We start from the raw sequence: 25,340 nt of genomic DNA, 5'->3' as shown, positions 1-25,340 counted from the left end.
ACAACACACTCTCATACAATATACACACACAACACACTCTCATACAATACACACACGCACCAAACACACTCTCATACAATACACACACGCACCAAACACACTCTCATACAATACACACACGCACCAAACACACTCTCATACAATACAAACACGCACCAAACACAGTCTCATACAATACACACACACCAAACACACTCTCATACAATACACACACACCAAACACACTTTCATACAATACACACCAAACACTCTCATACAATACACACACACACCAAATACACTCTCATACAATACACACACACAACACACTCTCATACAATACACACACACCAAACACACTCTCATACAATACACACCAAACACTCTCGTACAATACACACCAAACACTCTCATACAATACACACCAAACACTCTCATACAACACAAACAGAAACCACACTCATAAAAACACACAGACACCACACACACTCTCATACTCATACAATACACACTCCTATACAACACACACGCATTCTAATACAATACACACATTCTAATACAACACACACACACACACTCTCATACAATACACACACACCCTCATACAATACACACACACCGCACACACTCTCATACAATACACACACACCAAACACACTCTCATACAATACACACACACACACACCAAACACACACTCATACAATACACACACACCAAACACACTCTCATACAATACACACACACCAAACACAAACCACATGCACACTCATAAAAACACACACACACTCTCATACAATACACACAAACACCACACACACTCTCATACAATATACTCACACCACACATGCACACTCATACAATACAAATATTGTCATAGAACACACAGACACCGCACACTCTCATACAATACACACGCGCCACACACACTCTTATATAATATAAACTCCACACATTGTCATACAACAGACACCATACACACACACACTCTCCTACAACACACATGCACTTGCCACACACACACTCAAGTTGTGACCCAGTAAACATGGTGTTGCGACCCAGTAATGGATCACGACCCATGGTTTAAAGAAATATTTGTAGGCATTCACTCACTACTGTTAAATTTCCACTCGCCAATGGCTAGTGAGAATGTTGAGCCCTGTAAATATACACATACACACACACACACACATATACACACACAGTTTGTGTATATATATATATGTATATATATATATATATATATATATATATATATATACACACACACACACACAGTGTGTATATATACACATATACACACACACACACAGAGAGAGAGTGCAATGAGATTACACTCACTGGTCCTTTACTAGGTAGTTTCTGGTTCAATTAACCTACCCTCCCTTATTGAATTCCGGGTGATCCCTTATTTGTCAAAAAAAAAAAAAATTACAGTCTCACAGACTCCCTTATTTATCTGTTCTTAGAACATTTTTCTTCCTTATTTTCTACAAGATGCAAAATATTAATTTCAGGCATGTAAAATTGTACTCATGTTCAACTGTGTTATTTTAATGTGCTTTGGACTTTTAACATCATTGTTTAACATTGTATCTGCATCTTATACTTGTATTAGGAATATATATTTGGATACATACATTGAAATTAAGAGTAGCGGCCTCTGTTGATGTGATCATCACATCAAGGTGTTTTTTTTCTTTAGTGTCTGTACTCCCACTGCGCCTTAAATGAGAAATAGAGATTACGGAGTTGCAGACATTTGTTGAATGTATTAAGATAGACTGTGTAAATGAAGATTATTTGTATGAACATTTTTTGTTGTCCCAAACTGTATCAAATTGTAAAGTAAAGGGCCAGATTATGAGTGGAGCACAAACGTTTGCGATTGAGAGATATCAGGTTTGCACATTCGGTTGCGAGCAGGTTAAATTGCGCTGGTAGTACAAGATGAATGTAAACAAGATCGCTTGAGCGTAATTCAAGTTAATGCTCATCAGGTTAGCGCTTCCTCAGAGCTGCTGTTAAAGGGACAGTCTACACCCAAGTAATCTTAAAGTCTTACTTTAGCTTAAGCTGCAAATATACTCCTGCAGCACCTTTCTATATCATGCAGCAGTAACAGTAAAAAATGTTTTAATGACTATGGTTTCTGGTCACTTTCAAATGACTACCAAGCTCAGCCCACTGATGACATCATAATCTGGGCTGCATCTATGCACTCAATGCTGAATAGCATTGACGATCTGTTGAATCCAATCAGTGAGTCTTTTGTAACTAGTGATGCTTTTAATGCAGCCCAGATCGTTATGTTATCAGTGGGCAGAGCTTAGCAGCCATTTCAAAGTGACCAGAAACAATATTTTTAAATCTTAAAACAACTTTTTAATGTTACTGCTGCATGATATATAACGTGTGCAAGAGGATTTTTGCAGCCTAATCTAAAGTAAGACTTTAAGATGACTAAGGTGTAGACTGTCCCTTTAACTGTTTTGCGAAACTAAAAAATGTCACAAAACACATAAAAAAATACATTACAAAGTACACTTATACACATAACACCATCTAATAAAAATTATTTCTAAAAAATATTGCACAAAAAGTTATAAGAGCTCAAAAAATATGAGGTCTCAGGTGTTAGAAAACAAAAGGCAGGCAAAGGGCTTTCACACTGAGATACATACATATGTCTAAATAAATAAATATATATATATATATATATATATATATATATATGCGCAATTACAGATATTTAAACTCATTAATACATATAAAGACATATTGTCATAATCCCGTGAGGAGGCTCTGAAATAGGGAACTGTTGTGCTGAGGTACCAGATTCAGGCTTCTGCGATTTACTCTTTTCTGGCATAGTAGTACACAAAAGGAGATTGACCCAAGACAATCAGGATATGTTTATTAAACTGGAACAGACTGGCAGAATAACAGGTAACCGTAGGTATACTTGGTTTGAGGATCAAGCTGAGCATTCACCGGTATCAGAGCAAGGGAACTTGGTTTCAGGAACAAACTGAGCATACACCAGTATCACAACAAGGGGATTTGGTTTCAGGAACAAGCTGTGCATACGCCAGTATCACAACAAGGGAACTTGGTTTCATGAACAAGCTGTGCATACGCCAGTATCACAACAAGGGGATTTGGTTTCAGGAACAAGCTGTGCATACGCCAGTATCACAACAAGGGAACTTGGTTTCAGGAACAAGCTGTGCATATGCCAGTATCACAACAAGGGAACTTGGTTTCAGGAACAAGCTGTGCATATGCCAGTATCACAACAAGGGAACTTGGTTTCAGGAACAAGCTGTGCATATGCCAGTATCACAACAAGGGAACTTGGTTTCAGGAACAAGCTGTGCATATGCCAGTATCACAACAAGGGAACTTGGTTTCAGGATTCAGATGAACATGCAGCATTTTTAGCTGTAGGCAAGCAGACTAAGAGTCCTGACATAGAGTCCCTTTGATAGGCTATAGGTCAAAACCAGGAGTACAGGCAAAATACCTTTGAGTGTCTGGATGAGTAGACAGGTAAACTGACCAAATGAGAATCCAGAAGAATAGTCACATCACAAGCCAAGGTAAAAAAGACTGGAAGTTTAATGCAGGAAACACAGGATCAGCCACACCAACACAGGATCAGCCGCACCAACACAGGATCAGCCGCACCAACACAGGATCAGCCGCACCAACACAGGATCAGCCGCACCAACACAGGATCAGCCGCACCAACACAGGATCAGCCGCACCAACACAGGATCAGCCGCACCAACACAGGATCAGCCGCACCAACACAGGATCAGCCGCACCAACACAGGATCAGCCGCACCAACACAGGATCAGCCGCACCAACACAGGAGTAAACCTCACAATGCAAGAGCTCTGATTGAACTATCAGTCTGCCTAAAATAGCAGGCTGATTGCTGAAATTACTTGCAGATGGCAAGCAGGTGGAGCAGAAGAGCAAACAGCTTCAGGCAAGAATACTCTGGAAAAGCAAAGCCCTCTGGTGGCTTAGGGCGCAAAACAGCAGCCAAGAGTGAGCAGCACACTAGAAATCTGCAGTCCTGGGTTAAATCCTGCAAATGTAAGTTACACATATATACAAGTGCATTGAAGCCCTTTGCAGTTAAAGGGACATGATTTAGAAAGAGCATGCAGTTTTAAACAACTTCTTAATTTAATTGTATTATCTAATTCACTTCATTCTCCTGATATCCTTTGCTGAAAAGCATATCTAGGCTCAGCAGCTGCTGATTGGTTGCTGCACATAGATGCCTTGTGTGATTGGCTCACCAATATGCATTGCTATTTCTTCAACAAAGGATATATATTAAAAATGTACCCTCTATCTGAATCATAAAATAATTATTGGGGGTTTAATGTCCCTTTAAGTAGATGAAAACATGTTAAAACATATTTATGCAATATTCATATTTAATATAGTGTTATGTGTATTTACAGTAAATATTTCACATTTCATTGTTCTGCACATAGCAGAGTATGTTCTAAGTATTTATATATATATATATATGTGTGTGTGTGTAGATATACATTGTACCAAAATACCATCATATAAATATTTATATATAAATATTTAGTTATAAATAAATAGAATATATTATGCTATGTGCAGAACATTGGAATGTGAAATATTCATATTTTCATGTCGGGTTAGCGCACATTAGAATATGCGATCAGGTTTGCACGTGAGTTGGGTGTTTTGTTTCTTTTTATTTTTATTCCATTGACTTCTATGAGGGAATAAGTTATCGCGAGCGTGATATTCGTGAAGTTCAGCTTTTGTGCGCGTCAAGAGCGATCATTTTTACTTTCAACTCGTAATACCAGAGCAACACGTTGCACGCAAAAAGTTTACTTCTAGTGCAATTAGCACGCTGGGGAAAGCACAAAATAGTGTTCCACTCGTAAAAATGTTTTATCCCATTACTAATGTACAGTATAATTTGTTGATTTCCTATGTGAAATTTGTCGATTCTTTAGTCTCCCTTATTTTCTTCAATAAAAGTTTGAAACTCTACCTACAGTTAACAATGACCTAGATAACAAGTTGTGCGGTACGGCTATACCGCTGAAAAATTGGCTTTTGCGAGCGGAATAGTCATCTCACCCGTATTACAGGTTGCAGCGGTACGGCTATACCGCTAGCGTTTTAACCTATACTGCAATAATCATTTCCACCAACAGCAAATAGGATTTTAGTAGCTCTCATCCTATTGGCTAATTTGAAATTTTCAGCCAATAGGAATGCAAGGTACCCCAATAGAAAATGGGGTTTAGATTAGGGTTTATTTATTCACTAAGGAGTTGATTGCCCAATTAAGGGCAATTCCCATACAAATGCCCCTTTATGGGGCAATGGGTAGCTTAGGTTTATTTTAGATAGGTCTTTTTTTATTTTGGGGGTTTGGGTGGGGGGTTGTAATTGTTAGGGAGGACTTTGTAATTTTTTTAAAAAAAAGAGCTGATTTCTTTAGGACAACGCCCTACAAAAAGCCATTTTTAGGGCTATTAGTAGTTTATTGTTAGATTAGGTTTTTTTATTTTTTATTTTGGGGTGGCTTTTTTGTTTTTATAGTGGTATTAGATTAGGTATATTTTTTTTATTTTGGATAATTTCATTTATTATTTTTTGTAATCTTTGATTATTTTTATTTTTTTAAATCTTAGTTTTTTTTGTTGAGTTAGGATTTTTTAATTTTGTAATTTAGGTTTTTTATTTTGTTAAAATAGTTATATTAGGTTTATTTATAGTTTAAGCTTTAGTTTTTTTTTTTATTTCACAGATAAGTTTTTATTTATTTGAAGGTAGTTATAATTTCATTTTTATTTAACGTTAGGGGTGTTAGGTTTAGGGGTTAATAGTTTAATTTAGTTTGTCGCAATGTGGGTGTGTGGAGGTTTAGGGGTTAATAGGTTTAGTTTAGTATTTGCGATGTGGGTGTTTGGCGGTTAAGGGGTTAATAACTTTATTTAGTGTCAGGGATGTTGGGGGCGGCGGTTTAGGGATTGTTACATTTATCTAGTGTCAGCGATGTCAGGGCAACGGTTTAGGGGTTAATAACTCTATTTAGTTTTGGCGATGTCGGGGGCGGCAGTTTAGGGATTAATAACTTTATTTAGTGTCGGCGATTTCGAGGGGCAGCGTTTAAGGGTTAATAACTATGTAGTTGTGGTGATGTTGGGGGTGGCGGATTAGGGGTTAATAGGTTTATTTAGTGTTGGCAATGTCGGGGGGCGGTGGATTAGGCGTGTTTAGACTAGGGGTTTATGTTAGGTTGTTAAGTTTGTACATAACCTTCTTGTCTCCATAGACATTAATGGGGAATGTGTTATAGCGATCGCCATTCCGCAATCGCAGTTGTTAGCTTTTTTCTAACATGTTTTCTCCATTGATGTCTATGGGGGAAAATGTGCACAAGCACGTAAAGTCAGGACTTGGCTTTTGTGCGGTATGGAGCTTAACACACCATAACGCACCACACAAGAAGATTTTTTTGTAACTTGTAATGGCAGCGCTATGGAAAGTGCGGTACCGCTAAATATTTAGCGTTATTTACACACCACATCTGGGTGAATTATTGCAGAAGCAAAGATCATATATGAATATTTACCTCATAAAATGCCACCTACTTGTGAAACTTTCAATAGTGCTTTAGCAAAAGTAAAACATAAACAAATCCTCAACATATCTAAATATAGTGTTCTCCATTCTGGCAGCCCTAATACAGCAGTTAGCAGGTTAAACATATTGAGGTTATATCACTGTAACATCTACAGTATATAAACAAGAGTGCTTTGTGCTGTCATGCTATACAGATGCTGAATGGTTCATAATTTAACCCTTGCTTGCTTATTCTGTTACTTGCTGTAAAGGTATTCTTCCTATGACAATTATGTGCTTGAGAGTAAGGGAGTTTATGAGGAGTTTGATGTTTCAACCTGCATTAAAAGGCTATAACAGTGAAAGTAGAAAATGCTCTCATACATTAGAGCATTATTGCAATATTGCTTGCACATAACCTTGGGTTTCAACCCTCAAACGTATTAAACATATAATTAAAATCAGATCCAGAGCATGAACACACTACTGGAAGCTAGCTGAACACATCTGGTGAGCCAATGAGAAAAGACAAATGTGTGCCACCAATCAACAGCTAGCTCTGAATAGTGCTTTGATGCTGCTGTTGAAATGTACATATTCTTTTCAACAAAGATGTCCAACAGAACAAGGTTAATTTGATAAAAGAAGTGAATTTCAAAATTACATGAATCATAAAAGTAATACTATGGCTAAATTATACTATTTTATGTGCTTTTTTTGGGGTGGATTGGAGTGGGCATGGCTGTGCAAACCATAAATCGGTGTGGTTCTGCCGCAAAGTATCCCTGGAAATTTTTAGCAACAATCCACTATATTCTACTTTTACTAGTTTTCCAGAGTATTGTAAATAAATCCATATGGTGTCAACCACATTTTATCAGCTAGAAAGCAGATTCTGTTCAGGTGTTTCAAATCAAAAGATGGTTGGGCAAAGTTCCCAGCTAGATAACCTGTCTGCCTTTGATTTTGTTGAATATCCAGAATATGTTGTATGTCTACGGCCTACATTAAACCTTGCACAAGGTTTGTGCAAGAGCAGGGTCAATCAATCACCCTATACAAATAAGTTGGAGGTGTTTTAACTATGCCACGTCTGAGGGGGAGAAGAGGTTAAGAAGTTGAGTAGTTTGATAAATGGAGCCCCGACTTTCTATTTTGTGTTCATAAAAAAAATAATAATACAGAAGAGCTCTTTTATTATCCAGCGATAGAGAAAAAAGGAAGGAAGGTAATGAAGAAATAACTTTAACATCCAAACTATACACAAATGTAGTCAATGGAGTAATCATGGGTGTCCACAGAATTTTTTTTAGGGGGGGGCAAACCAAAATCAAAAGGATGATTAGCTAAACCACTGATTTAAAACTCACCTCCAGTGTCTGGTCCTACAGTACCTCTGTCAGCAACAAACTTGCGTCATTTCAGACCTATGGCCTTTTAGCCCTTGAGTTAGCTGCATTTTAAATATCAGACCTCAGATTAGACTCCCTTTCTAAAGCCCAATCTCCGTACCCACATCAAATCTATTAACTTCAGAATTCAGCGCAGAATCAAAATTCTAGTTTAAAGGGATAGTAAATTCATAATTAGATATTCATGATGTAGACAGAGCATACCATTTTAAACAACTTTCCAATTTACTTATATTATTTAATTTGCTTCCTTCTCTTGTTATCCTTTGCTAAAAGGTTTATCTAAGTAAGCTCAGGAGCAGCAAAGAACCTAGGTTCTAGCTGCTGATTGATGGCTGCATATATATACTGATTGTCATTGGCTAACCCATGTGTTCAGTTAGAAACCAGTAGTGAATTGCTGCTCCTTCAACAAATGATACCAAGAGAATAAAGCAAATCTGATAATAGAAGTAAACTGCAAAGTTGTTTCAAATTGTATGCTCTATCTGAATCATGAAATAAATGTTTTGGGTTTCATGCCCCTTTATCTATATACACATACATGCAAATACACACAAACTCAAATACACACAGACTCAAACACATGTACTGACACATTGATTACACACACATACACATAATTACACACACACACATACACATAATTACACACACACACACACACATAACTACACACACACACACACACTTACACATATAATTACACATACACACAAACTTACATAAATAATTACACATACACACACTTACACAAATAATTACACATACACACACACTTACACAAATAATTACACATACACACATACACTTAAACATATAATTACACATACAGACACACTTACACATATAATTACACATACACACACACTTACACAAATAATTACACATACACTTAAACTTATAATTGCACACACAGACACACACTTAATTACACATAAACACATATAGTTACACACACACACACATACAATTACACAAATAATTACACTTACACATATAATTATATATACACACACACTTGTATTTACACATATAATTACAAACACATACACTTACACGTTTAATTACATATACACACACTTACACAAACAATTACACATACATTTAAACATATAATTACACATGCACACACATATTTACACACACACACACATACACAAATAATTACACATACACATATAATTACACATACACACACACAAACAGCTACACATATAATTACACATACACACAAACACACACACACGCATATATATTTACACATATAATTACAAACACATATAATTACACATACACACACATACATTTACACATATAATTACACACACACAAGGCCGGATTGGCGTACCAGGATACCGGGAGATTTCCCAGGGGACTGCAGCAGATGGGACTGGAAAGCTAAAATCTAAAGGGGTGCTTATTGGATGCAATAGGGTTGTAGGGTGTGTATATAACCACAATCTGGCACTTTTTTAAAAAATAAAATGTTTTTATTGAGATAATTAGAATGACAACAAGGTTGCATAGGCAAAAGAGAAAAAGAAATATAATAAACAAAGTATATGGCTATGTATATGCTGTTAAAGTCTATAAGGTTACATTACGCGATAGTTTAATCCAAGCAACCAAAATTGTCTATTCCATCAGAAGTCCCATACAAAGGAGAAAGTATAATCTTTAAGTCGAAGTTATAAGTTTTAACAAGCTTTCTCATTATGCTCAACAATTTTTACATTTAACATTGGACATGTATTAATACAAGCAAATACAAAGTGATACACACTTAACTGAGACAAAATATTGCAGGTCTCAGTGATTAATATAGGTGGAAAGTAGGAAGAAGAGGGAGGAAAAGAAGAGAAAAGAGGGGAGAGGAGGGAAAAAAAAACCCCCAACATGGACGTTCCAACTCCTTGTAGAGGATGTTATGTATGAATTTAATCCTAGGACTAAATCTGTCTGCTCCATAATGCCAGCATCATCTCATGTACCTCTAGTCTGTGTGTTTTTAGGTAGTGATATCTCTCAAGAGAGAGGAGGTCAGCGACTGCTGCTCTCCAGTCATAAATGGTAGGGACTGTTTGAGTCTTCCAGAGTTTCGGGATGAGTTTCTTAGCCGTCGTAAGCATAATTAGTAGTAATGGGTGTTTGCCCATTTCTGGCAATTTGGGGAGTGAGAGAAGTAGTAGGGTATCTGAGCTGCGAATGATCTGTGTTCCCAGTATCTCCGACATTTCTGCTAGTGTGTCATGCCAAAAATCTCTCAGCTGGGGACATGCCCACGAGATGTGAAGAAGAGATCCCTCCTCTCCACATCCTCTCCAGCAGGTGTTATTGAGCGTGGGGTAGATCCTGTGTAAACGAGATAGGGTCAGGTACCATCTACACAAGAGCTTTATGTGTATTTCTTGTATCGTCGCCGAGACAGAAGCTTTTTTAGTTAATCTGAAAGCTTGAAGCCAAGCCTCATCCTCTAAGTTACAATTAAGCTCTTTCTTCCACGAGTGTGTGTAAGACGGAAGGTTTAGTGAGTTAGGGTTATTGAGTATTTTATAGAGTTTAGATATCAGGTGGGTCGGGGTCGTTTGCGTAGTACATAGTTCCTCGAAGGGCATTAACTTCCTGCCAAGGTCCCCTCTGTACTTGTGGTGAGAAATGAAATGGAGCAGTTGGTGGTAATGAAGCCACAAGGAGAAAATCCCCCCATGGGCTTCTTTCATTCCAGATTGAGTTTTTAGTCCCCTGTCTTTCATGACGGAGAACACCATCCCTGATGATAGACTATAAGGTTGCAGCCTGGAAAAACCTAGTCAACAGTATGGGAGGTCTACCTGTTCAATGATTGGAGTAAGCGGAGCATGTTTAGAGGAGATGTGTGTGCTAGTGACAATGATTTTGTCCCAGTCTATTAAAATGCCTGCAGTAACATGGTATTTATCAATTAATTTGGGTCTTTTTTGGTGGTTTGTCCATCCCATCATTGCAACATTGTTTAACCTAAAAATGTGTATATCTATATGGATCCAGGCTTTGTCATTGGAGTTATGTGCCCATTCCACAATATGTTGTAGTGAAATTGCTTGTTTATATCTCTCCAAGCAGGGAACTCCCAGGCCGCCCTCATCTCTGGGAAGATACATGGTTTTCCTAGGGATTCTAGGTCTGGTCCCATCCCATATATACTGTTCGAAGGCTTTTTGTAGTTGCGGGATATATCCCTCAGGGAGCGAGATGGGAAGGGTTTGGAACAGGTGTAATATACGTGGTAAAACATTCATTTTGAGCACCCCTAACCTCCCCAGCCATGAGAGTCTTTTGCTTTTCCAGGAAGACAAATCCCGAATTATTTCATTTTTTAAAGTGTTATAATTGAGTTTAAACAGGTCTGGTGTAGAGGCAGTTAGAGAAATTCCCAAATATTTCAACTTATTCTGGGCTATGGGGATATTGTAAGTATTGCTTAGCTGTTTTATATGGATCGGGTTAGTGTTTATATTAAGGAATTCGGATTTGGAGAAGTTTAACTGAAAGTTAGAGATCTTACTGTAACTATTCATCTCCTTGATGAGAGCAGGAATGGATGTTGCAGCCTCAGTCAGGGAGAATAGCGCATCATCAGCATAGAGAGCTTGTTTGTGCTCTGTTTCCCCTATTACCAAGCCCTTAATCTCTGTGTTGTTTCTAACCTTTTGAGCCAGTACCTCCATAGACATGGCAAAGAGTAAGGGAGATAAGGGGCACCCTTGCCTAGTACCATTTGTTATATTAAATGAGTCTGACAGAGTGCCATTGACCCTAATTCTAGCATTTGGGAAAGAGTATAATGCCATGGTCATATTTAGATAGGGTTTTGGGATGCCCATCTCAGACATGGTTCTTTGCAGGAAAGACCATTGAACCCTATTGAAGGCCTTCTCCGCGTCTGACGCGAGGAGGACCAAGGGCGTATTTGTGACTTTGGCATGGTTTATCAGTTGCAAGATTTTAACAGTATTATCCTGGGCTTCTCTTCCCGATATAAAACCCACTTGGTCCCTGGCAATCAATTTTGGTAAGTATTTATTTAGTCTATTGGCTAGGACTTTAGCCAGTAGCTTCATATCTGCATTTATAAGTGAGATGGGCCTAAAATTTTCAGGGCGTGATACGATTTCCCTTATTTAGGTATAACTGTAATGTGAGCTTCTAGGAGTGATTTGGATAGAGTAGGGCTTTTTCTTAAGTTGTTAAAAAGCTGAAGCAAATGAGGGGACAGTAAGTTACTAAGTAATTTGTAATATCTAGAAGTAAGACCATCTGGGCCAGGACTTTTGCCGGATGGTGTGTCTTTAATGGCATGCAGTAGTTCTTCTATTGTGATATTGGAAGCAAGGTCAATTTTCTCAGTTTCATTTAGGGTGGGGAGGTTGAGGTTACAAAAAAAGCTATCCATGTGTTTCTTGAGGTTTACGTCAGTCAGTTGAGCTTGTGGGGGATAGTCAGTGTTTTTAAAATTGTAGAGAGTCTTATAGTAGTCTCTGAAGGTAGAGGCAATAAGTTTACTGCTGTGAATCGCTGTACCCTCTCTAGTGTGTAAAGATTGTATGCATGTAGCTGTTTCCTTTTGAGAGTTCTCGCCAATATTCTGCCCGGCTTATTGCCTCCTTCGTAATAATATTGTTTGAGCCGAAGGGCGTTACGCTGATGTGATTTCGTAAGATATAGCTTTAATTCAGTTCTGGTGGACTTTAACTCTTGCTTACATGTGTCGTTAGAAGGGTCTTGTTTGTATGTTTTTTCCAGGGTGCTAATCCTATCTAGAAGACTTGTATGATATAATCTAGCTTGTTTAACTAATCTAGCACTGTGTTTAATGAATATCCCACGAATCACTGACTTGTGGGCTTCCCACTCTATTATAGGGGAGGAGGAAGTGTTCGCGTTGAATGTGAAATACTCAGAGAGAGCCTTTTCTACTTCCTCAAGGATAAGGGGGTTATCTAAGAGTGAGTCATCTAGTCTCCAATTTCTGTTAGTGATTGGTAGTTCAGGCCACACAATGGAGCAGGTGACTGGAGCATGGTCCGACCAGGTGATATTACCTATATCACATTGTGTAATGAGGGATAGACCATAAGAATCTGTCATCACATGGTCAATGCGTGTATAACAATTGTGTGGTGCAGAGAAGAAGGTATAGTCCCTTTCATTGGGATGCAGTATTCTCCATGTGTCATGTAATGCGTGATTAATTAAGGCATTTCTAACTTTCTTAAGAACTGGGGCAGGCACACTGGTGGTCCCTTTTGAGGCATCCATGAGGGGGTCCAGGCCAAGGTTATAGTCGCCAGCCAAGAAAACCACTCCCTTGGCATGATCTAGCAATGTGTTCAGAACATTTTTGAGAAATTTATCCTGAGCTTGATTAGGTGCATAGACGTTTAGTATAGTGAGATGTTGGCCATATAGTGTACCTACCAATAGGATATATGTACCATTTGGATCTTTGGTGAGATGTGTGATTTTGAAGGGCAGTGTTTTGTGAATGAGAATTCCAACCCCGCCTTTTTTATTTGGGCCAGAGGTGAAAAGGGAAATAGGAAAGTGTCTGGGATTTCAGTGGGGTTCTTTTCCTTTTTGAAAGTGAGTCTCTTGTAGCAAGATGATCTGGCTTTTTAATTTGTTTAATTCTCTGAGCGCGTTGGAGCGTTTGCCCGGATTGTTAAGTCCTTTAGCATTTATTGAAGTTAGTTTAAACGAGTTTTCTTGAAACCTACTGTGAGGCATGTTAAAAAAAAAGGGGGAAGGGAGAAGAGGGAAGGAGAAAGAGAACTAAAAAGGGGTAGAGGAAAGTTAATAACGGTACAATGAGGCGAAATTGAGCTGTGCAATCAAGTCTAATACCCTTTGTAAATTATTAGGAAAGTCAACTTGAGTAAGGACAGAAAGTAAAACAGAAAGTCAAACTCCAAGATTGGAGTTGAGAACCTTTGTTTTTAAAAGGTAACTACACTGGGGAAGTGTTTCCACAACCGACTATGTGGAGTGCTTAAGAGAGAGGGCTTGATATTTGATGGCATGGATAGTGGGAGAGGGGAGAAGGTATGGGGGGAAGGGGATGAAGGGAGGATAAGGAGGAAAAGGGTGTGGGGGGGTACCCAGCATACAATATATAAGTAAATTTGTTAATTTAGCAAATTTGGTCTGATAATTCCAGGACAGGAAGCTGCCCAGGCTCTATGTAAGTGTCCCCTAGGAGGTTTTCCTCAGTAGGGGGCAGTAAATTCAAGAGGCTTTTGTACCTAAGTTATAAATATAATACCATAAAATAATGATACCTTATATGTGTGAGACAGCTTCCATAGGGAGAGGTCAAGACCTTTAGTGTAGTGAACATGCATCTTCCAAAAGTGTACATGAGATTGGAGAGTTATAAGGATTTACAAACATATTAAACAGTCAAGAAAAAAAACAAAAACATTCCTGATAAACTACAACAAGAGAAAACTTTGTATAACGTTTTAACTATATAACTCTGTAACTCAGCATGAGCAGTTATGCAATGAGTGTTCAAAGGGATACAATTCTGTCCCATGTTGAGAGGTACCTACACAGGAAAAAAGAAACTAGTTATGCAATCTATTACATAATTAAATCAATGAAGGAAAGTCAGTGTCACTAGAACACCTGAAGAGTGCTCTTAAGGTAAAACCAGACTTGTTATTCTGGTGAGACCAGTCTGAGTGCTTAAACCCAAGTGATAAAAACCAAAAAGGATACTTTTTGAGTGAGAGTACATCTAGCTAAATTCTTAGCTTCTCCTTTCGTTCATTTTCACTTTTGTTTTGAGTAGTCTAATTTCTCAGTAAGAGATCCCCCAGGGGCCACAGGGCCAATGTGGCCAATGGAATTGATGTTGTGACTAAACAAGTTTCAAAAAATTCTCCTGGTCAAGTAAACAGCACATTGCAGATATGTTATAAAACCTTTACGATTGAGTACAAGAGGAAGGCCGAGAGGTTTCGTAAGGGCCGTCATCCTGGGTTAGAAAAAGCTTCTGAGGGTGTAACGGATACCTAGGTATCTCTATTATTTAGTAGAGGATCCCTTCTGTCCGAGGCAACCGGTAGGGATAATTCTTTGCAGAAGAGGCTGAGGTCTGATCCTGGTCTGAAAATGGCCGATTTGTTATTAGCTGTGGCTATCAGCGAAACTGGGAAGCCCCATCTGTATTGAACCTTGTGTATTTTCAGAGAACTGGTAACATGGGATAAATCCCTTCTTTTCTGGAGAGTGGTAGGGGAGAGGTCAGTGAACAACTGTATTTCTTCCCCTGCGTGCATAATTGGATGTTTTTCTCTTGCACAGCGGAGGAGGTCTTCTTTGTCTTTATATTTGAGAAATTTGACAATTATATCCCGCGGCGGGGCCTTAGGTGGAGGTTTGGGCCTTAAGGCTCTGTGAGCCCTTTCTATTTGAATATCTGTACCGGAAGGATCATCTTTAATTACTCTGAAAAGGACTTGGAGATAACCTTCAATCACCGGGAAAAGATTGTTTCGGTAACTCCCCTTATTCTGAGGTTATTACGACGTGTCCTGTTTTCCAGGTCTTCCAATTTGTCAGAGAGTGTATTTACTCTATTATCAAGCTCCTGGACACATGAGGTGTTAGTTTGAACTTCAGCCACTAATGCACTGTGTTTTGTTTCTAATGTGATCACTCTTTTATCCATGGCCCCTAAATCTTTCCGTAGGTCACCAAACAGTGTACTCATTTCGTGCAGAACTATTTTGATGTCATCTTTGGATGAAAGATGGGTGATGTCCTTCTATGTAAGAAAAGACCCCATTCCAGGGTCTTCCATGCAGACTGTCTCTGCCATAGTTGTCTGTAATTATGCAGCTCCTTCTGTCTTTGAGGAGTGTGGTTCCTTAGGTATTAAATAATGGTTGAGAGTTTTGGAAGAGGGAGTCTTGTCACCTTTAGTTTGCCTCTTGCAAGGCATCACCTGATCATCCAGGTTTGATCCCGTAATTTAAAGTAGAAATTCTTTGTACTTATGTAGGGATTTATTGAGGGCCCCTAGTCTTGATGTGATAACATAAAGGGGGGAGTGTTCTTTCTTTCAGGCCTGCTGAATTATATATATACCGGTATAGAGCCTCTATTTGTTATGTCTCTTCAATAAACTTGCGTGAGAGGGGTTCTTTTGCTAAGTTTTATACAGACTGGTGATATTTAGAGATATAAAGTACGTAAGCAGTGAGAAGTCCCCCTCCTGAGCACCTAAAGTACTCTGAGGTGGGGCCCTGTAATGGCGTCTCCCTATCTGGAGTTTATGACGCACTTGAAACTATCTGCGGTTGTCTGGGCTTGCTCTCTATAGATTACTATTTGTGGGTATGTAGCAGACTGTTCTTAGCCTTTATCCTAGGCTGTAATTGTGGATCAGTCCTCACCGAACCCTCTATAGAAAGTTCCGGGAGTCAGACAATCTCCATTGAGGTCACCCCCGCAGTAGCCTTTGAAGTAAAAAACGCTCACCTCTATCTCGGTCGTGTCCGTGTATTAAATAGTGCAGACCGTTTGTCATTAAATCGCCGCTCCAAGGTGTTCTTCGAACTTGCGTACTCAGCTGCGGGACCTTCAGCTTCCGATGTTCCTTAGTTGCAGCGGTAACAGGCCCCAAACAGAGCTCCCCCAGGGAGAGCCGTGCAGGTTCTCCGGGAGACACCCTGCCAATGTTGTTTGTAGAGAAGGGTTATCGGGTACTCGAGTGGGATGAAATTAGGGTTGATATGCCATCAATAAAAGCATTTGGTCGGTATAGAAGACAGGAGCCCTTCTAACTAGCTGCCATCTCCTAGCGTGGCTAGACTCCGCCCCACAATCTGGCACTTTTATTAATACAATCAAATATAATATAATTCTAATATAAATTATAGGGGGAAGGAGTATCCCAGTAAACTGAGTCAACGTAAAATAGGGATCGTCTCCAATTTTTCCAGGGCTGCTTTTTATTCCCAGTCCAGCCCTGCACACACACTCCACACATATACTTGCACATATAATTAGACACACACACACGCATGTAATTACAAATAAACACACACATACACATGCTTACACACATTCATATTTACACACATTGGTGTTAATATAATAACTAGATTTAATGTCACTTAATATAAATATAACATCCAAAGATTTAAACCATACAGTGAACAAACACAGTAATAATTTTCTGCAGAAAAGAAGGGAGTCTGCATTAGATAGAATGTTGAAGTATTATGCTGATTTTTTAAAATTTTTTATAATATTCATGCATCTGTGCAAATGATTTCAGATTATATAAACATGCAGCAACCCACAAACTGATTATATTTGTTTTCCTTTGGAGACTTGTATGTACAAAAGAATACTTTTAGACAATGAGCCAGGGTCAGTGGGACACAGTGTATAAATAAAATAAGAAGCAAAACTTACATTTTTACAATAAGCAAAACGTACCCTCTTTACTGGCAGCAGGGATCCATCACTGAGAGCAGCATGGCTGTGTGTGTGTAATCTGACACCGTTCCTCACACGGAGCAGACAGCTAAATGCAGAGCCACACTGAAGCTGATCCGATGCAGGAAGAGCAATTTTGAATTTGCTGGTCTGTCTGGAAGGGGATTTGAGCGCCCCAGAATATATTGCTCTGAAGAAGGGAATGGAAGTTGCTCTGCCTGTCTAAACTGATCAGTGCAGTGGTGATCATCGCTGTCAGTATATATTGCAAATGGTCACACTGATCTCTAGATTACATTTCAATAATGTAATAATTTTATTGTGCTATAAATAGGAGGGGGCAGTAAAAATCCAGGGGGGGCAGTTGCCCACTCTTGACCCAACTTGTGGTCGCCCATGGGAGTAATGTGATGATTAAAGTTCTTCAATGGAGTAATGTGATGATTAAAGTTCTTTCACACCTTTTTAAAAAAGGTGGTTTACTAGAGGTCTATATGGATAAGTCTAAATAGATGTCTTATGGTATATAGGAAGGTGTGTTATCCTCAAGCATGGGCCCAAAATAATGGTAGCAAATCCTGAGCTGTCAATAGAACTCTACTTATAACCTAGGAGGCCATACTCTGCATAATGGAAATCCATATTTAGGTATAGGATGTATGGACACTGAAAATCTAGGATGCAACTTTAATGTGAAGCTCCTAATTGTATTATAAGAACCACATCAGTTTCTTTTCTTCACTAGAAGGTATACATATTTCTTAAAAGTGTTTGGCTCTAAGACACTGAATATAAGAGCTTGCAATCAAAAATAATAGAAACTATAGACTAAACCTTCCAGGAGACTATTATAAAATACACACACACATATATATTGTTTCAGCCTCCTATGGGCCTCGTCAGTGAGGTGAAGCCACATTCCTCTAAGCACACTGGGAAAGGAGTCCACGTCGGGGTTCCCCCATCACCCATAGGGAGACTTCCCCAGGGTCATATTAATTTGTATACAAAGAGAGAAGCGCTCTACCAGGAACGAACAACAGCTCATCAGCTAGTTCTATGGCTATTTACCATCCGGAGGCAGCCTCTTTTTGACCAGTGTGATTTTCACAGAGGAAAACTTTCTGGAAGTATATCAGTCTGATCCCGCCAAGTAAGGTCAGTCCAGCCCCGAAATACCCGGCAATTCTCCTCTGAACAAGGAACATGGCAACCCCAGACGATCGTTTCGGCCTCCTATAGGCCTTGTCAGTGAGGTGCAGCCACATTCCTCTAAGCACACTGGGCAAGGAGTCCACGTCTGGGTTCCCCCATCACCCATAGGGAGACTTCCCTAGGGTCATATTAATTTGTATATAAAAGAGAAGCGCTCTACTTGGAACTAACAACAGCTCATCAGCTAGTTCTATGGCGATTTACCACCCGGAAGCAGCCTCTTTTAGACCAGTGTGCTTTTCACAGAGGAAAACTTTCCTGAAGTTAACATAAAAAAAACATAACTTTATTATAAAATATAGAAAATACCGAAAATAACCCAAAACAGGTTGGATCACCTAAAGTAGATTTAAAAAAAAATCCTTATTAATGTGGGCATTTCTCGAAGATTGTATAATTTGACTCTTTGAAAAAGAAAAATCAATACTAGTCCAAATTACGCCATACAACTAATGATAGAAATAAAACCAGTCTTCAATAAAAAGTGTTTCAGCTGACAACTTTATGATGTCAGCAAAAACTTGCTGAAAATAATAGTAGTTTGTCCGGGTGGGGCTTCTATTCTTTGTTCCCCTAGATATAGAGGCCCGGAATGTTATATATAGTACTCTGAAGAGGTATCTCGCTGTGCCTGCTCACATCTCTATACTTTCTACAGTACTGATATAAATGAGGAACTTGCTTACTCTGGGTTTTCTTATAATACGGTTGTCTGGAAGGTTTAAGCTTTTAGACCATATGTTCTGTAATTTTTGTTTTTATGATCCTAATAGCATTCTGCAAGGTAGCCAACTCAGTAATATATTTCAACATAAACAATTGCTAAAAGATATAAGTATCAACATTTTAAATGTTTAAATTAACCTTTTTATTGTTTGTACATGTTCTCTTTTTTGAAGGGATGGACAAGAATGGCTTGAAATGAGGAAAGGAGTACAATCAAAACTAATGAAACCCAAAGAAGTATCCAAAATGGATACCAAAATTAATGAGGTAAAACTGTGAATGTAAATAATCCTAATGATTTTTATCACACAAAAAAAATAATATAGGATTTCTATGTTAATGCACCAGAAAGGAAAATATATATATATATAGTTTTATGCAAAAGTTTAGGCACCCCTGACAATTTCCATGATTTTAATTTATAAATAATTGGGTATTTGGATCAGCAATTTCATTTTTAACTATCAAATAACTGAAGGACACAGTCATATTTCAGTAGTGAAATGAGGATTATTGGATTAACAGAAAATGTGCAATATGCATCAAAACGAAATTAGACAGGTGCATAAATGTGGGCACCCTTGTCATTTTGTTGATTTGAATACCTGTAACTACCTAGCACAGATTAATTGGAACACACAATTGGTTTGGTGAGCCCATTAAGCATTGAACTTCATAGACAGGTGCATCCAATCATGAGAAAAGGTATTTAAGGTGGCCAATTGCAAGTTGTTGTTCTCTTTGACTCTCCTCTGAAGAGTGGTAACATGAGGGCCTCAAAACAACTCTCAAATGACCTGAAAACAAAGATTGTTCAACATTATGGTTTAGGGAAAGGCTACAAAAAGCTATTGCAGAGATTTAAGATGTCAGTGTCCACTGTGGGGAACATAGTGAGTAAATTGAAGACCACAGGCACAGTTCTTGTTAAGGCCAGAAGTGGCAGGCCAACTAAAATATCGGAGAGGCAAAGGCAAAGGATGGTGAGAACAGTCAAAAACAGCTCACAGACCACCTCCAAAGACCTACAACATAATCTTGCTGCAGATGGTGTCACTCTGCATTGTTCAACAATTTAGCGCACTTTGCACAAGGAGAAGCTGTATGGGAGAGTGATGCGGAAGAAGCCTTTTCTGCACACACTCCACAAACAGAGTCGCTTGAGGTATGCAAACGCACATTTGGACAAGCCAACTGCATTTTGGAAGAAGGTGCTGTGGACTGATGAAACAAAGATTGAGTTATTTGGTCATCACAAGGGGTGTTATGCATGTCGGCAAAAGAAGACAGCATTCCAAGACAAACACTTGCTACCCACAGTAAAATTTGGTGGATGTTCCATCATGCTGTGGGGCTGTGGAGCCAGTGTCAGTACTGGGAATCTTGATAAAGTTAAGGGTTGCATGGATTCCACTCAATATCAGCAGATACTTGAGAATAATGTTGAACAATCAGTCACAAAGTTGAAGTTACTCCGGGGCTGGATATTTCAACAAGACAACGACCCAAAACACTGCTCAAAATCTACTCTGGAATTTATGCAGAGGAAAAAGTACAATGTTCTGGAATGGCCATCCCAGTCCCCAGACCTGAATATCATTGAAAATCTGTGGGGTGATTTGAAGTGGGCTGTCCATGCTCGGCAACCATCAAACGTAACTGAACTGGAGATGTTTTGCAATGAGGAATGGTCCAAAATACCTTCATCCAGAATCCAGACACTCATTACAGGCTATAGGAAGCATCTAGAGGATGTTATTTCTGCTAAAGGAGGCTCTACTAAATATTGATGCAATATTTCTGTTGGGTTGCCCACATTTATGCCCCAGTCTAATTTCATTTTGATGCATATTGCACATTTTCTGTTAATCCAATAAACCTCATTTCACTACTGAAATAATACTGTGTCCTTTAGTTATTTGATAGATCAAAATGAAATTGCTGATCCAAACACCCAATTATTTATAAATGAAAATCATGGAAATTGTCAGGGGTGCCTAAACTTTTGCATACGACTGTATATATAGTAATCAACAAACAGCAGGAGAGCACACTCTCACTTCCAAAGTCAATTGCCAGGGTGCATGCAATATATCATAATAAACAAAGCAGGCTTGCACTCGCTGGTCTTTAAATAAGTGCCTTTTTTAATGTGACGTTTCAGGGAACTTATCCCATTCCTCAAACAGAGTGACTGTGTGCAATGCAACAATTTATACACAATCAAACAGTGAATATCATAAACCCCTCTCCCTAATTCAAAAGAACCACCAAAGAGTTGCCATAGCAACCTAAGTGTTGATACATCATGTAAACATGTTAAACCACAAGTGGTTATATCATAAATGTATACAAATATATGTGAACAACGATATGAAAAACATTATGTGCAATATAGATACAAGTATATACAAGGGAAAGAAAAAGAGCATAAATCTATATCATTATGATTGTAACAATCAGATGTGTAACCGTTATTCAAATGATCCATATATTTCAATAACCATTTAAACAAATAGTGTGACCAGATTGCCTACCTACTAAGAGTCGGTTGTAGCTCATATGGTACATTTGTATTAAGTACCTTAAAATTCTGGTGTACTTCTGTTTGTAGCTACATCGTGTCTGCCGTCTAAGGGATACTGTCTATTTGATCCAGTGCTGCGGTGACGTCATTATGTGACGCCCGGGTCTCGTCGGCAAAGTAAACAAAGCAGCATGATGAGACCTGTCAGTTAAACAGCCCCTCTACATCAGACGGCACACAATCTAAACCCAATAGCACGGGTAGGGGGGATAGTGATGGCTAGCAATTGCCTACTAATTATATGCATAGACCATCATATATATATATATATATATATATATATATATATATATTTATATATATATATGTAGGGCCAGGTTATGAGTGAATCAATATAGTTTGCGCAAGAGCGATATTGGGTTTTTCACGTTCATTTGCGCACGTATTACAAATTGAAAGTAAATGCAAACGTGTGAGCACAATGTAGATTTATACTAGAATGATTACCGCGACCTCAGAGCTCTGATTAAGGGCTAAATAAGATAAGTGAAGCAGTATTTTGCGCTGTCGTTTACAGCACTAACTCTGCTAGAATTAAGCTTTTTGCGCTAGTCAGGTTGTGCTCATATTACGAGTTGAAAGTAAACTGTTTTTGTTCTAGCGGTTTACCCGACTAGCGCAAAAAGTCGAAGTTTGAACATCGCGTGCGCATTTACTTATTTCCCCATAGAAGTCAATAAACAAAAAACGTTTAAAAACCTAACACCCCACTCTCGTGTAAACACGATTGCATATTCTCATTTGCACTAACCTGACATGAAAATATGCATTTTTCATATTCCAATGTTCTTTACATAACAGAATATGTTATATTTATTCATAAATACATTTTTCAACATGTATCTGATGGTTTTTTTAACAAAAATATTTATTTATACCTATATATATATATATATATATATATATGATTATATATAGGTATAGATATATACAGATATAAATAGGAATATCTATTTAGAAATACATAGAACATATTCTGCTAAATGCAGAATATAAGTATGTATATCAATGTTAAGGCCCTTTGCCGGCTTTTTTTTTCTAACACCCGAGATCTCATATCTTTGAGCCCTTATAACTTTTGTGTGCAATATTTGTTTAAATAATTTTTATTAGACAGTATTATTAAATGTACTTTGTAATGTATTTTAGATGTTTTTGTGCAACGTTTTATTTTCCCTAAACCTTAACTAGATCTCTAAAGTCGTAATGATTCTAGCGTTAATCCTGATAAGCTCAAGCCCTCACAATATACCCTTTATTGCTCGGGCGTAAACGATTGCACTCCTCTTGTATTGTAGCCCTAATATAAAAATTGTCACAAAACACATAAAAAATACATTTAAAAGTACAGTTACACTCATAATAAGACCATCTAATAAAAAATATTCTTACTGAATATTGCACACAAAAGTTAAAAAAACTCCAGGATATGAGATCCCAGGTGTTAGAAAAAAAGATAGGCAGCCAGGCAGGCTAAAAGGGCTTTACTATAGAGATACATACATATACATGTCTAAAGATGTATATGTATGTACATATATGGCTATATATGTATAGATATGTATTTATATGTGTATATATGTTTTTACAGACATATATACACTTATAAACACATAAGCACATATGTATACATATACAGTCAAGTACTTCTAACGCTGTTACAGCGTGAGGGTGAGCGATAAATACAGCTCCACCTGTAATCTGGCCCATAATCGTTAAGGAAATATTTTAGGCTAGTGGAGCACAATCTATATTGCAGGTTAGGTTATCTTTGCGTGACTTTGAAGAAAGAATAATACACATTCTGGTATAACATGTGGATGGTTAAATTTTTTTAACCAAAGCATCTTAATAGTTTAACACAGAACTAAATTAAGAACACCACTATCTGTGCACCATTGGCTTAGCACACTCACAGAAGTCTATTATGTAAGAGATTTAGTACAGTGACATACAGTGAGGTCAGTGGCTGGTGAGGCACAGGCTAGTATCAGAGACGGATAAACACACATATGAACCCAATAGAGGTTACATTGTGGGATACTTTAAAGTCTGCAGAAACACTCAGGCAAACACACACACAAAATCATTCAAAGGCACATCCACAGACTCATAGACACACACAAATAAAAACATTGAATGGCACACACACATTCACAGATGCATATAAATACTAAGACACACAGAAACATGTGCTCACTAACACACACTCAAAAAAACAAAAACACAGAAACACTCCTAAGACAAATACACATATTCAAAGACAGAAAAACACTCACAGACACTCACATAGAAAGACACAGATACAAATACACAGACACAAAAAATATAGACAAATAAACAAAAAGAAAATATAGCTATAATCTAAATATCTCATGTCACTAATAATAATCTCATGTCACTCTCCCTCTTGCTTTTACTAACTGCTGGTGACATCTCCTCTAATCCTGGTCACCAACAACTGCCTAGTCATGCACATCCATGTGTACCGTCCCACAGACTCAGAAAACAAAACTCTGCCAACTCACATTCCTTCTGCATCTAAAGCCACTACCACTTTCACTTGTGCACTCTGGAACTCTCACTCTGTTTGCAACAAGCTCACTTCTATACATGACCTCTTCATCTCCTGCTCCCTCAACCTTCTGGCCCTAACAGAAACCTGTCTCTCTCCCCTAGACACAACATCCATTGCTGTTCTGTCACATGGGGGTCTCCACTTCAGCCACACTCCTAGGTCTGGTAATAGACAAGGAGGTGGTGTAGGTATTTTACTTTCCTCTCGTTGCACCTTTCAACAATTACAACCCATCTCTTACCTCACATTTTACTCATTCAAAACCCACATGATTTGCTTATTCTCTCCCCTCTCTATACATGTTGCAGTCATATACCAACCTCCTGGCTACTCAATTTCTAGATCACTTGGCTGCCTGGCTACCTTATTTCATTTCCTCAGACACCCCTACCCTCATTCTTGGCGACTTCAACATCCCTCTTGACAATCCCACTGCCTCCTCTGCAAAACAACTTCTGCAACTCACTTCCTCTTTCGGTTTGTCACAATGGACTGATTCTCCCACTCACAAAGACGGTCACTCCCTTGACCTGATCTTTAGCTATTGATGCAATCTCTCAAACTTCACAAACTCCCCTTTTCCTCTTTCTGACCACCATCTCCTCACTTGCAACATATCATCTCTCTCTACAACTCTCCCTCCTTCTACTCCTCATACCAAACTTCACAGAAGCATTATGTCATTAGAACAGCAACAGCTTGCT

At 38.4% G+C, this 25,340-nt stretch overlaps 1 protein-coding gene across 1 annotated transcript in view; it reads left to right on the top strand.

The window, feature by feature from the left end:
• LOC128661616 (1,25-dihydroxyvitamin D(3) 24-hydroxylase, mitochondrial-like) overlaps positions 1-25,340 on the top strand; it is a gene marked incomplete at its 3' end in the record, with an annotated part of 78,705 nt that overhangs the window by 4,371 nt on the left and 48,994 nt on the right. The window contains exon 3 of the mRNA XM_053715849.1: positions 19,645-19,738. Coding sequence (XP_053571824.1) covers positions 19,645-19,738 — 94 coding nt within the window. The remainder of the gene's footprint in view (positions 1-19,644; positions 19,739-25,340) is intronic.

Source organism: Bombina bombina, chromosome 5 (genome assembly GCF_027579735.1).
Source record: "Bombina bombina isolate aBomBom1 chromosome 5, aBomBom1.pri, whole genome shotgun sequence".
NCBI lineage: Eukaryota > Metazoa > Chordata > Amphibia > Anura > Bombinatoridae > Bombina > Bombina bombina.
This window is presented reverse-complemented; position numbering and strand designations above follow the sequence as displayed.